The sequence below is a fragment of the Larimichthys crocea genome, chromosome XXII, assembly GCF_000972845.2.
Source record: "Larimichthys crocea isolate SSNF chromosome XXII, L_crocea_2.0, whole genome shotgun sequence".
In the NCBI taxonomy this organism is placed as follows: domain Eukaryota; kingdom Metazoa; phylum Chordata; class Actinopteri; family Sciaenidae; genus Larimichthys; species Larimichthys crocea.
In genome coordinates this window covers 6,399,176-6,416,189 of record NC_040032.1, presented here as the reverse complement: position 1 = coordinate 6,416,189, position 17,014 = coordinate 6,399,176, and the positions used below count along the sequence as shown (strand labels likewise).

At 42.3% G+C, this 17,014-nt stretch overlaps 1 protein-coding gene across 4 annotated transcripts in view; it reads left to right on the top strand.

The window, feature by feature from the left end:
• The first annotated feature begins 414 nt into the window (after positions 1-414).
• The window catches only part of cadm2a (cell adhesion molecule 2a), a 194,369-nt gene continuing 177,769 nt past the window's right edge, over positions 415-17,014 (top strand). For 3 of the 4 annotated variants that reach the window (XM_019253179.2, XM_019253180.2, XM_019253177.2), the window contains exon 1: positions 415-889. In XM_019253179.2, coding sequence (XP_019108724.1) covers positions 829-889 — 61 coding nt within the window. In that variant the 5' untranslated portion in view covers positions 415-828. The remainder of the gene's footprint in view (positions 890-17,014) is intronic. The other variant, XM_027273402.1, reaches the window with a different exon arrangement.

The following is a 17,014-nucleotide window of genomic DNA, read 5'->3' as shown; positions in this document are numbered from 1 at the left end:
ATATATTTATATTTATCTGCAGGTGGTGCTGTGCATGTTTCTTTATGTTTTTGCATTGCTTTATCTTTATTGTGCAAGCAAATATAGTGAAAAAAACAAGATAGCTGCGGGAGAATATTATTTCTTTCCCAAACACTCACTTTAGGAATGTTCCAAATATTGGTGTCATCATACTGGAGAAGCCTTCAGTGGAAAATGGACATGAACTCGCCTCAATGCTCTTTTTTTAACTAGTATTTTAACTCACAGTATGTGTAAAAAAAAAACAGCTGAACTGATATTTCTTGAAGTGTATCTCTTCGCTTGGCCCCCCGGCTCTTCGTGATTGGTTCACCTTTCACGTCCGTCAAAGCCGTTGTGGGCGGGACTCAAACAATCCACTCGTGTTCCTTGCGCTGTGGATTGTGCGCCACAGCAGACCAGGACCGGGGCAGACAGTAGTACAAGCAGCGGCAGCAGCATCTACTCTGTTAACCGGAGGACGACTGTTCTGACTCCCTGAGGTTTGCTGCTGTTGTGCAGTGAAGTCCCGTCAGCTGAGCCTGTACCTCACCCGCTGGTACATCTCTGAAAATATCCAGAGTATTGTTTTTTTATTTTTTTTTTATTTTGAGGGACATTTCCGTTTTTTTAAAAAAAAAAACAGAGTCTGCGGAGTCGTGAAGTCCGTTGTGTTAACCCCCCCTTTTTCCAGAGACGCACAAAAGACGCACTCTCAAGTCCACCTGGATAGCTTGACAAAGCCGTCCGGTCAAGGTGCAGTGGAGAGAGACGGTGAGGAGAAGTTAGCGCACGGAAGGCAAAGAGCAAGAAAGAGAGGAGGACAGGATGCATCTCAAGAAGCATTTGATTTTCACCCTCTACACTATTTATGGGATTCTTCTTAAAGGTGAGCCTGCGCGTGTATGTTTATGTATGTTTAGTGTGTGTGTGTGTGTGTGTGTGTGTGTGTGTGTGTGTTTACGCGCGCATGTTACAGGCCAGCAGCAGGGTGAAGTGGCAGCTCTCAGTCGCTCACACGCGGGTCCTGGCAGAAAGATCTCTCTTCCCCTCTCTCACATCATTCTCATGTACATGTGTGTGTACGTGTGTGTACGTGAGTTGAATGCGTATGCAGAGGTGCGTGATGTGATGTGAGACAGCAAGGGTGAGAGAGAGAGAGAGAGAGAGAGAGAGAGGGAAAGAGAGATGGGGATCACTCGTGGATGTTAATGTGCGGAAATTAAGGAAATCCTATTTTCATAATTGTGTGCTCAGGATCTATTCTGTGCTATGTTCTGTGAGTGAGTGCCAATGAAGCAAACAATAAATAAATAAATAAATAAATAAAAAATGAGCCCGTGAGGGAGACACACCTCACCATGAAGACACCAACCCCGCGGTTGTTTTTGACTTGCAGCACTTGGATGAGTCACGGGGACACTGGCAGCGTTTTACGCACCGATCTGTTTGATGCTGCTGATTACAGCAGCTTCAGCAGCTCCCTGACACGCACAGCGTTTCGATTCCAGAACATTTGGATTGTTTTCTTGTTACGACTTTGATTTATTAGTTCCTTGTGCACAGGTGTGGCGCGTGTGCGCCTTCACGAGGTTTTAAAGAAGGCTAATACCAATTTATCTCAAACGCGTTGCATCAACAGGCCTGATTGGAATGTCAGGCTTCTCCATGAAAGTTTATTTTCCTTGATATCACACCGATATGATGATGATGATATTAAGGACGATCTTCCTCTGAGATTACGCCTCACAGCCAAAATTCAAGACACTGTTTCTATGAGTGATTCCTGTGCTTACCTTACTTAAGTAGATGGAAATCAATTTTGGCAATGGCTGGTCTCTTCTAAATGTGGATATGATCCTGATCTGGAGGCTCTCTGTGATAAGAGCGCGGTAAACAGCTCGCGGTGGTGTTTACGCACAGTGGAGACTGTAAACACGGAGTAAGGTGACATTGGGGGTCAAGGTCACAGGGAAGTGCGCGTACTTGTTTGTAAGACTGACACTGACAGCTTCATTTCTAGGAACGCATTCAAGTAGAAATAGATGATACATAACAGTGACGTGACGGATTTGGAATTAGAGTAATGTTGTGTTTGACTTTTTAGGTTTATTTTACACTTCAGTCGCCTGATGTCTTAAATAGTAATAACAGAGGAAGAAGATTTGGCCAGTGCTGTATGCCAAAAAGACAAAAAGTTAATTTAAGATTGCTTGATGGTTATCATAAGTAAATTCAAGAATGACTTATTTATACCTTAAGTTGGATTCCGTGTCCATATCAGGTCACATTATTTCGAGCATGCTACTGCAGCACTGTTTTTAGCTGTGTAGAATTTTTTCCCCCTTCAAAGTAGTTCCACTTTTAACAAATCTGAAGTCTCATGAGCACAACCCAGTGGTATTTCATGTGGCCATTTCTTTACACTTAAATACAGCACAGTGGGGGGGGGAAAAAAAGAAAAGAAGAAGAAAAAAAAAAGTCCTGGATGGCACCCAAGGAAAAGTAACAAAATCCCCCGTTTATGTGAGAAGTTAAAGAAGGAACACTTCTTGATTTTCTGGACTGGAACACTCATGCTGCGTAACAGTGGCAGGAGGGTGATGGATTTACTCCGAAACAACTGTCAGTCTAACAGCAGGGCCACATATGCCACACTGAGCTTCAGTTTGTGATATAAAGTCCACTTTATCCCCCCCCCACCACCCCGAATCACATCAAGATGTATCGAAGGCATTGGATAACGCACTTATTAACATGAAAGCCTTGACTTTAACTGCTGTTTTCTACACGAGTAAATGAGAAATCCCAAATGAGAGATCATTTGTGCTTGACTCCCTTGATCATTTGTTGCTGTCTCTTTGAAGTGTGTGTGTGTGTGTGTGCATATGAGCGAGGAAGAGCAGTTCTTCCTTTATGACCAGACGTGATTAAGGCCATTCTTGACTTAATGAATTGGCCTGTAATGAGGTATCTTAGGGTATATCTGACAGCTCGTACTGCAGCATTTATCGACATCCCCTAGCCTCTCTTTGTTTTCTCTCTTTATTTTCCTAAGGGCGGCGACACTCGTCTATGAGCGTGTGCGTGTGTGTGTTTGCATATATTCCTGCAAGTGTGTGCTCTGTTTGCATAGCTGGTGTTTGGCCTATAAGCAAAGACATAACCATGCAGGTAACAGCAGAGTGCACGTCAGGCAACAAAACATAACGCGCACACACACACACACAAACACACACACACACAGGCACGCACACACACACACACTCATCAGTCTCTTTCTCTCTCTTCATCCCTCTCCCTAACCCTGAAGAGGATAATGCTAGGCTGCTTGATTTGAACAGTCATCTCTCGGTGCAAGACCTATTATTGTATAGGTTCCACACAGCAGGCAGGTCAGCCCCCTCCTGAATGAAGTCTATCTAGCTGAAGCCATATCCATGCGCTCTGCAAATGACAGCTATTTCTGGCACGCCGCCAGCTGCCATCAAGACGTCCAGAGACACTGACTCTCTGTCACTAACTAGACCTGCGCGCTATATAGTGCGAATGTGTAGTGTTTGTGATGGAGGTTGTTGCTTACCAACAGCCCGAGTTGTTAACGTATTATCTATGCTGTCTCGTGTGTCCGTGCCGGAGTCAGAGAAAACAGCCTGTTATGCAAATAGGCCTCTTACGTAAGAGCTCGGGGCTGAGCAGCGGGCGAAGGGAGATAGAGGCAGAGAGCGGCAGGGAAAGAGGAAGACGTTCTAGAATAGAGGAGTTGATGTAAGAGTAATGTGGGAGGAGAGGTGTGGAGGAGGAACGGGGCCTCTGCTAAAGCTTGCGATACGTGCACTGGTTGTTGTTTGCTGGATGCCTTTTTATCTCCGCTGCTCTGTCTGGTTCCCGTCACTCTGCCGCCCTAACCCCTGCCTGCTAGTCTGTCTGTTTTGAACTCTGATCTTGCTACCCTAAATACAAACCCCCATGAGAGATGTGTTTATCCCTGCAGTGAGTCTAAGCCGCTGAAGGCTGACCCTCCATCCCTCTGTACTTCCGTCCATCCCTCCCTCGCTTCATCCTCCCATCCTGGCGTGGAGCTTTGTACCACAGCGGCGTGGGAAAGCTTCTGATAACAAGCGGCCTTGTGTGTGTGTTTGCAGAGCCACTGATTACACGGGAGAAACAAGATGTTCTCTCTTTCTTGCTCACTTGGACTCTCCCTCCCTCTTCTGTGTGTTTGCGAGTGTGTTCATTTTCACAGCCATGCTCTGTCGGGTAGAACATGTGAGGTGTTCTGTACCTTATACCGATGCCATGAAACTTCAGTGCTGAGAATCCTCAGTAGAGCAGAACTGGCTCAATGTGCATCACACAGACACACACACACACACACACACACGCAGAGCTCCACTGTGGATTCATTGCTGCTCTGCCAAGGGATTTCCCATGATCAAAGCCAGTCTTTTGTTAGTCCAGGTGTTAAAAAAGTTAAAACAGAAAGGAGGAGGAGGCTGGAGGGGAACGTGGTAGGATTCAGAGCTTACACGCTCTTCATGGCAGAGCAGAAATGTGTCTCTCCAGAGCTGCTCCAAAAGCACTTGCAGTGAAACTGCCACCTGTTCCAACTCCTCATATCAGTAAACTCGTGCATTTGAGGCAGGTTTTGCTTAGGAAGGTACACTTATGGCAAGTTAAACCCATCCGCTCTTACGGCGTATTTAGACATACGGATAAAACAAGGCAGAAGAGGCCGGATCTTGTTAAGCTTAATGCACGCACTCAAGATTCACAGGTGGAAAAACAGAACCGAGCAAGACACCATGGATGATTTGGAAAGTTTGAAGCCGTGTGCTAATGTCCTCCGATGTTCAGAGCGCTCAGCTCCCCAAACCAAGCTGTGGAAATCTGCTAAAATATATATCAAAATAGGATGCATCCGCACCAAAATGATGCTGCAATGCCAGCCAGATCAGACAGCACGGTTTTACTGTAGCGTTAATATGAAAAATGAACTCATTTGCACCAGTAGTCTAATATTATACATTAGACCTACTTGTCTTTGTCACATACGTAACCTCGAAAAAAACATCTGCCACATCTGAGCCCTATGATTAAATTGCTGCTAAATATGCCCCAAAGCTACAGATTCAGTGAGAGGCAGCATTCAGCCTGCCTGTATTGTCTGAACTCACTGATATGAAGACTGGAAATATAGCCTCACAGGATGTCAGCTGCAGTGTACTGTAGGGCTTCACTGATTCTGGTAAGAATCTCATGAAAATAGAATAAATACTCCAGAGTAATTGGCTGCGGGGTGGCAATGACACACCATCATGGGTGGTTGTGTTAATCATTGCTCATTTCAAGCATACAAATAAAAAACAAAACAAAAAAAAAACATCTATAATTATGTTGTCAGGCTTAAATTCAAGAGCATGTCACATTCATAGGATAGTTTCATTCTAATAAGTAGCATAGTATTTTAGCCAAAGTGATTCTATAGTATTATCTAATAGAATCACATGCTGGTGATGCCAATGGCTTCCTGGCTCCAAATCCAGAAAATGTCAACCACATTTCTAATCCACAAACAGAAATATTTTGTGGTGATAGATTTTTATTTTGGCATCAAGGCCCGCGTGTCGTATTTCTCAGGCGTAGTGTAATTTAAAGCCCAGCCCAAATTGAGAGAAGGGAGAGATCAAATGCAGTCTCCCCGTGGTGAACAGTGAGAATACGAACCCACAGGTGGACCCGGCTGCAACAGCGGCGGCAGCAGACAGAGGGTTTGCACCCTGAATAGACCTCCCAGTAGGTGCAAGAAGTGTGCCAGCTCAGCTCACATATCAGCTGATGGGGCTTTTTCTTTAAAGTGAGCATGTACCTATTTATGCGTACAAGTGAGAGTATGACTAATGTGCATTTATCGATGTGAGACTTATGTAATGTTAAACTGTGAGTTAAAGAACATCACGTCAAACGCTCAGATGTAGAAGACACTGTAAAGGATTTTTGTAAACGTGCAGCTTGCCCTGTAGTATTGATTTGATATGATGCGTCATCCTCATAGAGAAACCTCTTGGGATTACTATTTTGGAGAACTTGTCTTGTGATTGACAGAGCAAACTTCTTTTGTTAGAGTCAAACTTGAGCAATCAGATATAATCTATCCAGAATGTGTATTGGGAAAGACACACACTGTGTTATTGGGTGTGAGTACGTCGGGCCCCGTTTGTACGCATGCACGCATACGTGATGTCTGTATTGGCATTGAATTGAAAAGGATTAGCGAGTGGCTAATCTGAGGCTCCAGTCTTTGACAAGCCATGTGTCACTAATCTCAAACACTCTGGAATAAAAGAGACACAAACACAATCACCTTTTTGGATTAAAACTCTCCATGCAGAGGGTGTCGTGATCTTTCACTCAAACCAAGAAAAGCTAAAAAAGAAGATTCAAACTGAGGGAAATGAGAAATTAAAGAAAGCCCAAGATAATGACATCATTTTCTGCCTCACACACACACACACACACACACACACACTTGCAAATAAGCAAACAAATGAAGTGACTTAACATGCGTTTCAGTTGATCTGATGCGCTCTGTAAGTTCATGTATCGGCCGCCCTCTTAACAACTCTTAGATAATGTTCTTCTTCTGTTATGTGCCCTTTCATCTGACAGCTCCTTTTCATACATTTCCCCGAGGACCAGAGTCTGGAGACGTGCTAGTACATGTTACAGTAATCATTTTCTTCACCAGAGATAAAGATATGGACAGCCGTGACTGCTTACTCCCTCAGCACTCCGGCCCCATCTCTGATATTGTTTGGGGACAAAAAAAAATGAAAATGAATTTAGTCAAAAGCAAAGTAAGCCCATACACACTCTTACAGCCAAAGTCGTATTGTGTACACCAGAAACACGCGCAGACGCACACATAAACCCAGAGGTGCGAGAGAACCGCAGACAAACGTGCTGTTTTCAGGCGGCATTTGCTGGACTAAACATGGATGAAGCTCAGGAATTGTGGCATTTCTTTTAAAACTTTATTTCTGCTGTTTTTATGACCCAGATTCGGCGATAACTTCCTCTGTCTACATGTACAGGCATATTTTTTTCAGTCAAATCAGTGTTGACAGGAAGACTAAATTCCCAGGGAATACGCCGAAAAAGGAGGTAGAGCAAAAACAGAATTGGGAAGAGAAAAAAAAAGGAGTGCTATCTCCGGGCCTTAGGATTTGGGGTTGTGATAGAAACATAACAAGAAATCTTTTCTCTTCACCATGATGGTGTATATAACCAAAGGTAAAGTCCAGTCAGTTCATGAACAGGAAATGAACCATCCACAGAAAATCCCAGAGGTCCTCCTCCAGTCAATATTCATATTTTCCGAAATCACTGCTGCATTTCTATAAAGTAATCCCTATGATGAGTTGCGTTCCCTCTTTAATGATGGTGCTCATTTCCTCCTGAAGGCTATTACACATATCTAATGGACACTTATATGTGCTCATCTCTCATTGCAATATTTTGTTTTTTAAATCAGCTTCAAACGCTGCCACGTTAGTAATATCTGCAAAGTCATCCCACGCGTAAGCTGCATTATAATGTCACGCTTCTCTAATATCATGCGAAACACTGATTTAGTGCTTAATTGCTTAACTTGTACTTATACAATAACAATATGGAGTTATGTCATGATACTAATTAAAAAGAGGGATTTACTGCATCCACAAATACACAGCTATGCACTTGTTTTAGCATCGCGGTCTCAAAGGAAGCCTAGAAGTAGCTAAAGCTAATTGAAATATAATTCCCTAAAGACACATGTTCATGTTAATTGACTTTCTGTGTGTGCCCGTGTTTGTGTGTGTGCGCGCGTGTGCACTTGAGTGTGTACGTGTATGTTTTTGTATTCATATTATCGCCAGAAGTCACTTTCTAGTCCCTTGTCTAATCATCAGCTTGAGGGTCCCTCCACATCTTAATTCGGTGTTTGAAAGCTATTAGACACTCTTCTGCATGAGAACCATTTCTGTACACATCTAATGCAGGAAAATTATGCTGTTAGAATCCATTGATGTCGTCCTATACTCAAATTGAACCCGGTCCTTCCATTGTGGTTGTTGTACGCCATAAATCAAAGTGCTTCTTACCGCCGTGTTGTTTCAGCTCCTATATTTTCAGCCGGGCGGTAATGTGCAGAACAATAGAGCTTTAGATGGAGCAAACGGAGGATGTTTGCGAGGCTGTGTATGCGCAGGTTTCTGTGTGAAACCAGAGATATATTTAAAACCTGCAATTAACTGATTAGTTTTGAGAAGTGAGGGGGTGAAATTTCATCCAAGTGAAAAGGTTTTCACACCCATGCCCTTGTTAACACACACACACACACACACACACACACACACACACACACAATACATACACTCATAGAAAACAACCGTGAGCCTGCACTCTGTGACTCTTCTTTCTACCAGTATGGATCCTGTTTCTAAATCTAAAATCCCGTATTGGTTCTGAGTTTGGAGTCTGGTCGCTCTCTGTGTAGAGATTGCTCCAGGCCTGTTGTAGAGGGGAGGGAAGATGGAGTCAAGTGAGACAATTTATAACAGTTAAAAACCAAATGAACTGAGACCCTTGGCTTGGGTGAGCGAGCGGCAGCATACATAATGCGCCTTAGGGATTTCTCATTGTGCTGTGCACAGTGTGTGTGTGTCCAAGCTAGCAAACACATAGCACACAGAAACACACGGCCCGCCCCCCCCCTCCACCATCTGTCTCTGTTTGCCCCATTGCAAATCCATTATGTGCTACACAACATTATTCCCCCCATCCTAAGTGGCACACACCCCTGAGCTTACTTCCACTATCCTACTCAGTGGAACGGTGACAATTTGCTACCGCATACACATCTTTGTTAAAGACGCTGTGGCGTGTTTCCAGCTGGATTTTAATACATATTTTCATGCTCCATTTGCATTTTTTTTTTGGAAGTTGGTGTTTAGCATTGATGCTTTGAGATTTTACAAGCCTGTTTGCTTGTTCCTTGCAGCTTTGTGTGGGAATTTGTGTGATGGGACAGTGTCAACTGATCTGCGTTGAACCTACACCGGACTTTAATAATCCTCCTTTGGAATGATTAATTCTTGCATTTTGGCAGACACATTTAACACATACACATACACACACACACACACACACACACACACACACACACACAGTGTGAATCTGGCTAAGGTTTGGCTCAGTAGTTTTATAGCTAACTCATCTCCAGTTCTAATCAAAAAGCTTCCCCAGCCCTGAACCTCCTGCTGAGGAAACAAAGAAGTTATTATGTTTTTAAATGGTCTCCAATTACGGGTAATTTCACCGCCTATCTTAAAGCTATTTGCTTTTCTCTCACTTTGCTCCAGTTGGGCAGAACAAGCATTGTGCTTTGCGACAAAAAACAGTTAGACACACAGCAAATGCGTTCTTCTGGTATACAGAATGGTCATGCCTTTCTTTGCACTCCCTCCCTGTCTCTCCTCATCTCTTATCATTAGAAATGGGGAAACACAGTTAACTCAATTCCCCCTTTATCTTCCTCATTAGTGTTTGTCTCACAGTGCGCTGAATTACTCAGTCCATCTCTCCACTATACCCACAAGTCAAATGCTTCCAGTGGCTTAAGTGAATCAAAATTCTGATGCAGAGAGAATCCAGTAAGTCTCATTAGTGAAAAGTGCATTCATGTGCTTAATTTTCATCCCATGATGTGTGATTCATGGCATTGCGTGTGTGCTGCAAAGAGCAAAGAGTATAGCATCTATACAAGTATAGATCACTGTCAGCTGGCATCCTCGTGCACTACGGTTCACTCTTAGCCTTATTGCTGTGGCATTCTGTTATTTTAAATGTTAATCTATGGCCCACGTGGGAAGTGAATTTAGCACAGCTGGATTCGTTTTGATGGATTGGATTTCAGTTGAAACCCTGGCTGTACGTTCTGGCTTTTGGCAGATGCATTATTTTTGGATTGTATGACATTTCAATAATAACAAGCTTTTTTCACTGGAGAATTTGTCAACATAATTGTTTTAGAAAATTGGTATTGCTCCTGGGGGCATTCTTTTAACAGCTCGTGTTGCCACTTCATATCCAAATAAGAGGGGTAAGAAATTGTCTTTGCACAAATCGGCCTCAAACAGCTAAAGGTCAAACAACTACGATTATGAATCAGAAGTAAAAGGCTTTGGGGGTTTCTTTGATTGGTATTAAATCCACGTATACAGCTGAATTAAGATACATAATAATATGATAACTTTGAGAATTATTTACTTATTCATTTTCTTGATTTACAAGACACCAAAGCTGTTTTAAAGTACCCTTCTTGGAACTGTGCACATGTATATTTAGCTTTTTCTATGAAAATTCATACTATGGCTACAATCCCAGACTAGTTTGCCAACATGCTAATGCCGCTGCATGTGTATCCAGTTCAAATGGACCAGCTAATGCTAATCTCTGCTGATCCTTTGAGAAGCACCCTCAGAGCAACATTATCATGCTACTCTGTATTTGAGATGGATGGTGGAGGAGAGGGTACAGCAGAATGGTGAATGGAGATATCAGCACGGCAAATATTAAATCATAACAGCTGACACGCACAAATCCTCACACCAGTGGTCACCTTCGGGTGCCCGCTTCTCAACATGCGCACACACACACACACACAGACAGAGCTGCAGACATGAGCTATTACTGTAGAGACAGGCCCAAAATCTGCCGGCATGGCACTAATAATTAGACAGTGTTAACCACAGTTGCACTGAGCTGGTAAATGGTAGCCTACTCTCCAGGACTAAGCGCTGATCCTAAGCCCTTGTCGTAATGCACTGGTCACCTTAATCCTGACCTTATTAAAAGTGAGCCTCAAACCAAAATAAAGAAGCCAATATCTTACTGTAGTATTTCCTCCATACAGCTGGTCCCAGCCCAGCCTGTTTGAGAGGAGGTGACCTTCATCTGACATAATCCTGGAGCCACCTTTCACCCCCATAGGCATTACTAACACAGAGCTGAAGTCACTGTGGAGTTTTGAGTTTCTGAATCTGATAACGTTCATGAAGAAAGGAAATTAAACTCGAAGAAAAGTGGAAACTTTGCAGAATCCATACATATCTGAGAGTTTCTGTCGGATATGGATAATTTCCATATTCAGAAACAATCTCACAATCGCAATGGGATTCCCTTCAACGCAAAGAGTAGAACTGTATCATATACGACATGGCAGCAATTTGACCGTGATGGGAAATAATAAGAAATGTTCTGTCAGCAGTATTATTACAGCATTTAAACTACATGCTCATATCCACAGGGTGAACATATAGTGATGACAGTATCTTATCTGACATCTTTAATGAAAAGCTCTAGTTTTGATATATTTTCCTACGCTAGTCTCTCATGTTCCCACGTAATGCAGCTCTACTTGTACGTAAAAAATACATACATCTGTGAGAGACGATCATCAGGTTGATGAATTGCTTCCTCCCCCTGGTCTCTCACAAACACATGGTCCTGTCATGCTGCTGGACAGGTGGCATGTGCTGATTCCAGCGTTTATTTCTCACACTTTTGGGTTCATTATGTCTTCACAGATATATTTCTGCATAATCACTGACATTATGGTGCATCGCGTCTGTACGGAGTGATGCACAGTAAGGTGACAGATTTATATTGAGGGAAAGAGCAAGAAACACCAGAGACGACTGCTAAATCGACATGTGAAGCATCTAATTAGACTTTTATTTGCTTTTTTTTAATCAAACTGGGCTTTTTATATACGACACCATACCAAACAGCCACACTGCTTCAACTGCTAGAACCTTTTCAACTTGATTAGAAAACTAAATAGCATAAGGCCTGAAGTCTCAGCAGTTCTGCTCATATACAGTGGGTACTTGTCATTCAAAGGAGACCATCTTTGATAGCAGAGATAACAGAGAAGAGACAGGTAGGAGGAGGGAAAAAGACACAAGCAGACAGGAACAAGCATCAGAAGAACCAGAGGACGGTGATGGGCTGTTTTTGAGATGTTATGTGAGTATATGTTGTGCCTGTGGCTTGGCTGGGATCCTGAGTGACATGTTACTGGCCACTGCTGTGCCGATGGTCTCTTAAAGCCTCGCTGTGATAAGATGAGATGAGACAGGGATGAGTGTAACAGCAAAACATTGTGTGTCTCTGTCTGTGTGTGTCATAAATGGGTGAGGGGGATGAGAGAATTAGACGGATGTAGGGAGGACAGGATGGGGGGGGGGGGGGGGGGCGGATGACAGGGGCATTCCTATATCACATCTGCTCCTCTATGCAGACAGTAATTTGGAGCAGAGAGAGATTAACCCGGAGAATTTGATAATAAAAAAAAAAAGAAAAAGACGGTTCAGCAGGGGGGAAAAAAAAAAGAACAGAGCCAAAAAAAGAACAGGCGCCATCCGTGAGATATACAGGAAATGAGCCTTGACACAGCTTCGATCTCGTGCTCAAACACCTAAACCCGCACACACTATCTCACAAATGCAAACAGTATACGCAGGCACGACTTTCAGCCATTTATTATGTAGACACAATCACAGAGATCAACAGTAAGAATGAAGAGGTGGTCCATTTCATATCACTGTCCTGAGTTAAATCTCTGTGAATGCAATAAAAATAGTTCTTTCACGTGTTTTTTTATGTCCGTCCTTCCTTCCACTCCTCTGCTCTCGTCTCCCTATCTGGATGTTTCACTTCTCCCTTACCCTCGACACCTCACTCTCCAGCGTCACCCGGGGCTTTCATCTTGGCAGGGTGCTTCCTTGAATACTCCAATTGGCAGACAAGCGCCCTTGTCAGACACCATTCATTGCACTTGCATAGATATGAAAAGTGTTTTTAACAAGCACCACTGAGTTTTGCCATGCAGCAGAAACTGCATACCAATGGCAATGCAGATCCTGTGACCAAATTAAAGAGGCAGAGAAGTTTGAAGACAGTAATGTTGACGTCCTTGTCAAACATTAAAGTTTCACTGCAGCAGCCTCAAGGTGGTGAGTAAAGTTTGCCTTTGCTTTGCTGATATCCGCCGAGAATGTGGACTTATTATACAGAGCAGTTAATGGAACCACATACTGTGTCACATTTTATGAATCTAAGTTTCTTGCATTAAATTTGGTAAAATACATATCGACTTAATTTCAGCTATCACAACTTTCATTTTAGTATTCAAATACTGAGGCACTTACTCTATAATTAGGTATGTTAATACTCCCTCGTGAAACCTGCACAGATTTCTGTCTGGAAACTGTTCTAGGCCATGCACAGCAAGAAAGCAAATCACCGTGTAGCCGTTTATCCATCAGATGAATCAACCAGCGGGAGTTGATGGCATACCCTTATAAATTAAGGATCAGCTGTGAGGTCAGTCCTACAGGGTTTTTGATAGATATGCACCTGCTGCAGAGGATATGGATCGCTCCGTGTTGCTGGGGGTTAGAGTAAGAAAGTGTTGAAAGAGGTGTTTGGCCGCAGAGAAAGAAAAAAAAAAAGAAGGTTGAAAATACACTGAAAAACAAATCAGAGGGATGGATGACTGTCAAAAAAAATGCAATTTCGCTGGCTGGGAAATATTTTGGTCTTGTACCAAAAAAAAGATCCAACAGAAACTCTTTGTAAGTTATGTAAAGCTAGCAGACAGGGGGTGACGTGGTGGTGCAATGTTCCTCCCAGCTTAACTGTTCAAATTGATTACTTCTATTTTCCACCTGGTCCTGGTACACTACAAATCTGCGACCAAGGAGCCTGTGAGACGTGTGAATAGCACGTTTAAATAATCTTCACTGTAAATCAGTTGATCTGGCTTTAACCTGTAACAAAGGCTGACATACAGTACTGTGTGACAATATACATGAAGCAAATGATCCATATTGATTCGTGTCATGGCGCACACTGACATTTATGATCCCAGTAAGCCTCGATACCTGCATGAAGCAATCATTACTGACTTGCAATCATTGCACCCTGTACCCCACTTTTGAGCACTCACGTTCACACCTTCAGAATAAATATGTTGCTCCAGATCTATTTTGGCCGTGTGCCCTGGACAAAATATGTGAATGGAATTTGGGAAACTTGATCCTTAAAGTAGCTTGATCTTCTACAACCAGCTACAACAGAGAAGGTAAATGGCTTAAAAGGAGGTGATGTCATCATCGGTGAGTGTTCTACAGCCATCGTTCAATGATCTAAGCCACAAGGATACTGTCTCTGAAAAGTGTCGGCTTTATAGACAATGACATATAATTTCCTCTGTTCAGAACGATACGTACAGTGCTCTGTTTCCATCAGAATGCACCCAGGCTGTACTGATGAAACCGTTACACAAGCAGGCGTCGTTCTTTTTGCTTCAGTCTACACACACACACACACACCCACACACACACTCTTTTCTCTCACTTAATGTCTGGATGAAGTGAGACTCCAGCTTTATATGAGTGCTATAGGACAATTCAGCTACATCAAGGTTATGTGCATCCAAATAACACTTAATATTCAGCGTCTGCCAAAGGGCTTTTCTGGAATAAGCATGTCTGCTCTTGTCCTGTGTAACGTTTAATGTTTAATTAATTGCCCTAATAGAGTCAATGCAATGAAAGGAATGTGGATGTGACTTTTGGATGCAACATACAACACTGGCATCTGCAGCAAGATGATTGGTTAAGAGCAGGTGTGGAGGAATGTAATTGGCTGAGAATAAATAGTAGAACATCAAGAGACAGCCGACAGTGTGGAAAATCCATGAATACAGTCTTTGTGATTGAACTTTCGCTAACCTCCATTTGTCCAATAATGAAAATCTGTCCATAGATAATCACTTTAGCTCGAATCAAATTCAAATAAGATGCCACTTTACTAATTTTTCGACAAATTTAATTTAGACGGCAGCACAAGCTGTTTGTCTAGTCAATAAAATGTTCAAACTAAGGCACGGCATTGCTTGTTTGTTGTAAGAGAATACTGGAGACAGTCACAAAATGAATGCTGTTAAATGCAGAAGAATAAAAACATAATAACATGGCAGGAAGAGGGCTGGCTGTTGAACGTGTACCACAAAGCAGAGGTGGAAGAAGTATTATGATCATTGTACTTAAGTAAAACTAACAATACCATAATATACTTATAAAAGTACCACAAGTTAAAGCCTCATTATGCATGTCCCATTTCATATTTACATTATATTACTGGTTTATAATTATTGATGCATTCTTGTGTACGCAGCACTTAAATGTTGAGCTGATTTAAACTACTTCATCTGCTGGGTAGCTGGGGGATCAATAATCTTCAACACAGTATATAATAATATATATTATATATTGATTGCATTTCGTGTTATTAATCTGAAGTGGTTGGCACAGTAGTAACGTATAAAGTAGCAGAAAACGGAAATACTTGAGTAAAGTAAAAGTACCTCAAACATGTACAGAAGTACTTAGGTAAATGTACTTAATTAATTTCCACTACTGTCACCTAGTATCGCTTCTTAAACTTGTTAACTGATGCTTTGATCAGATATTTCCTCTAATTATGTAATATTTGTATGTGTAAAGTTTTCCTGTAGCTGTTTTGTATTAAGTGCATACACAGACATGCAAGAAGTAAATAGACACCTTCATTCATTTCAAATAAAAGTGTCTATTTACTTCTTGCATGTCTGTTTATATTTGGCATAATTTGCCAGAAAAACGTTTTTACTTGTTATAATAGGTGAAGAAAAAAAAGTAGTGTTCTAGTTCCAGAACACAGGTTAGAAAACCTTGCACTAAGGCCACTTAATTGTTAAAAGCACATTGTACGATGACGGACACTGCACAAGACACAAAATGATCCAACTCTTAACAGCCATGTTAATTTGAATTTGAACAAGGTCGCAGGTTCTGTGGGAGTTTTTCTTCCTGCTGGTGGTAATTAAATCTGCGGAGCGCGCTCACAAGAACGCGAGCAAAGAAGTTTGAGGTGGATGAAAAAAAAAGAAAAAAAGAGGTCGTACTATTGTGTTCACTTTCAGTTGTGATGAAGATGATGTCATCAGTTTAACACAGTGTGCTGTTTGTGTGCCTCATTGGACTCCGTGCCACAGGTGACACAGCCACATTTAACATAATGGGACTGCATAAAAGTTTCACGACAGAACATGATGTACATGTTGTAACAGCTGCAAGGACTCTCAAATCCCCCAGACATCGCCTCTCTCTCTCCTTCTGTGTGAGTGTGTCTGTCTGTTTTGTTTTTTCCTCCGTCTCCTGGAGGGGGAAACATGACTTGTTTACAGTGTCTGTACCGACAACTAAATGAAATCACATTTCCCATCAGTCAGTGGGCTAATTGAGGCTAGCTCTTCCATTAGTTGTCTGCTCACATCTTCTTTGTAGGGAGCCAGACCGGTCAATGCTCAGCCAGAGTTGAATATTTGGGTGCACACACACGTATACATATACTCAAAGTATATGACTTGCAGGTGCAATGATTTTGCATCATTTCTTTTGTTCCATAATGAAAATACAGCTTCATCTTACCCTTGTGTTTTCATTTAATAATGTTTTTTTTTTTTTTATGTGCGAATGTTTTGCATGCAGTCCAAGTTGAAAAATATTTCCGCCGCTGCATCAGGCTCAGAGAAAGAAGGTGATACATTCAAGGATAATACCTCCACAGCTCTGGGTGTATTAGAGAAAGAGAGAGCTGAGCTGCTCTTCCTCCATCTTTTGTGGTGTAAGAAGGAATCTGGCTGTTCCCACAGTCTTGGCAAATCCTGCCTTCCCAAATCCTTTTCTCAGTAATTCTGTTGTCCTGCCAACGGTGAGTAAAAGCGCAGAAGTGCATTATGGACTGGTCATGCATGAGTAACGAGGGGCCCCTCTGAATCTATGTGTGTGTGTGTGTGTGTGTGTGTGTGTTTTCTGCTCAATAGAAAACCTAGTTATTATGCAGTGGCCCTAAGTGGCCC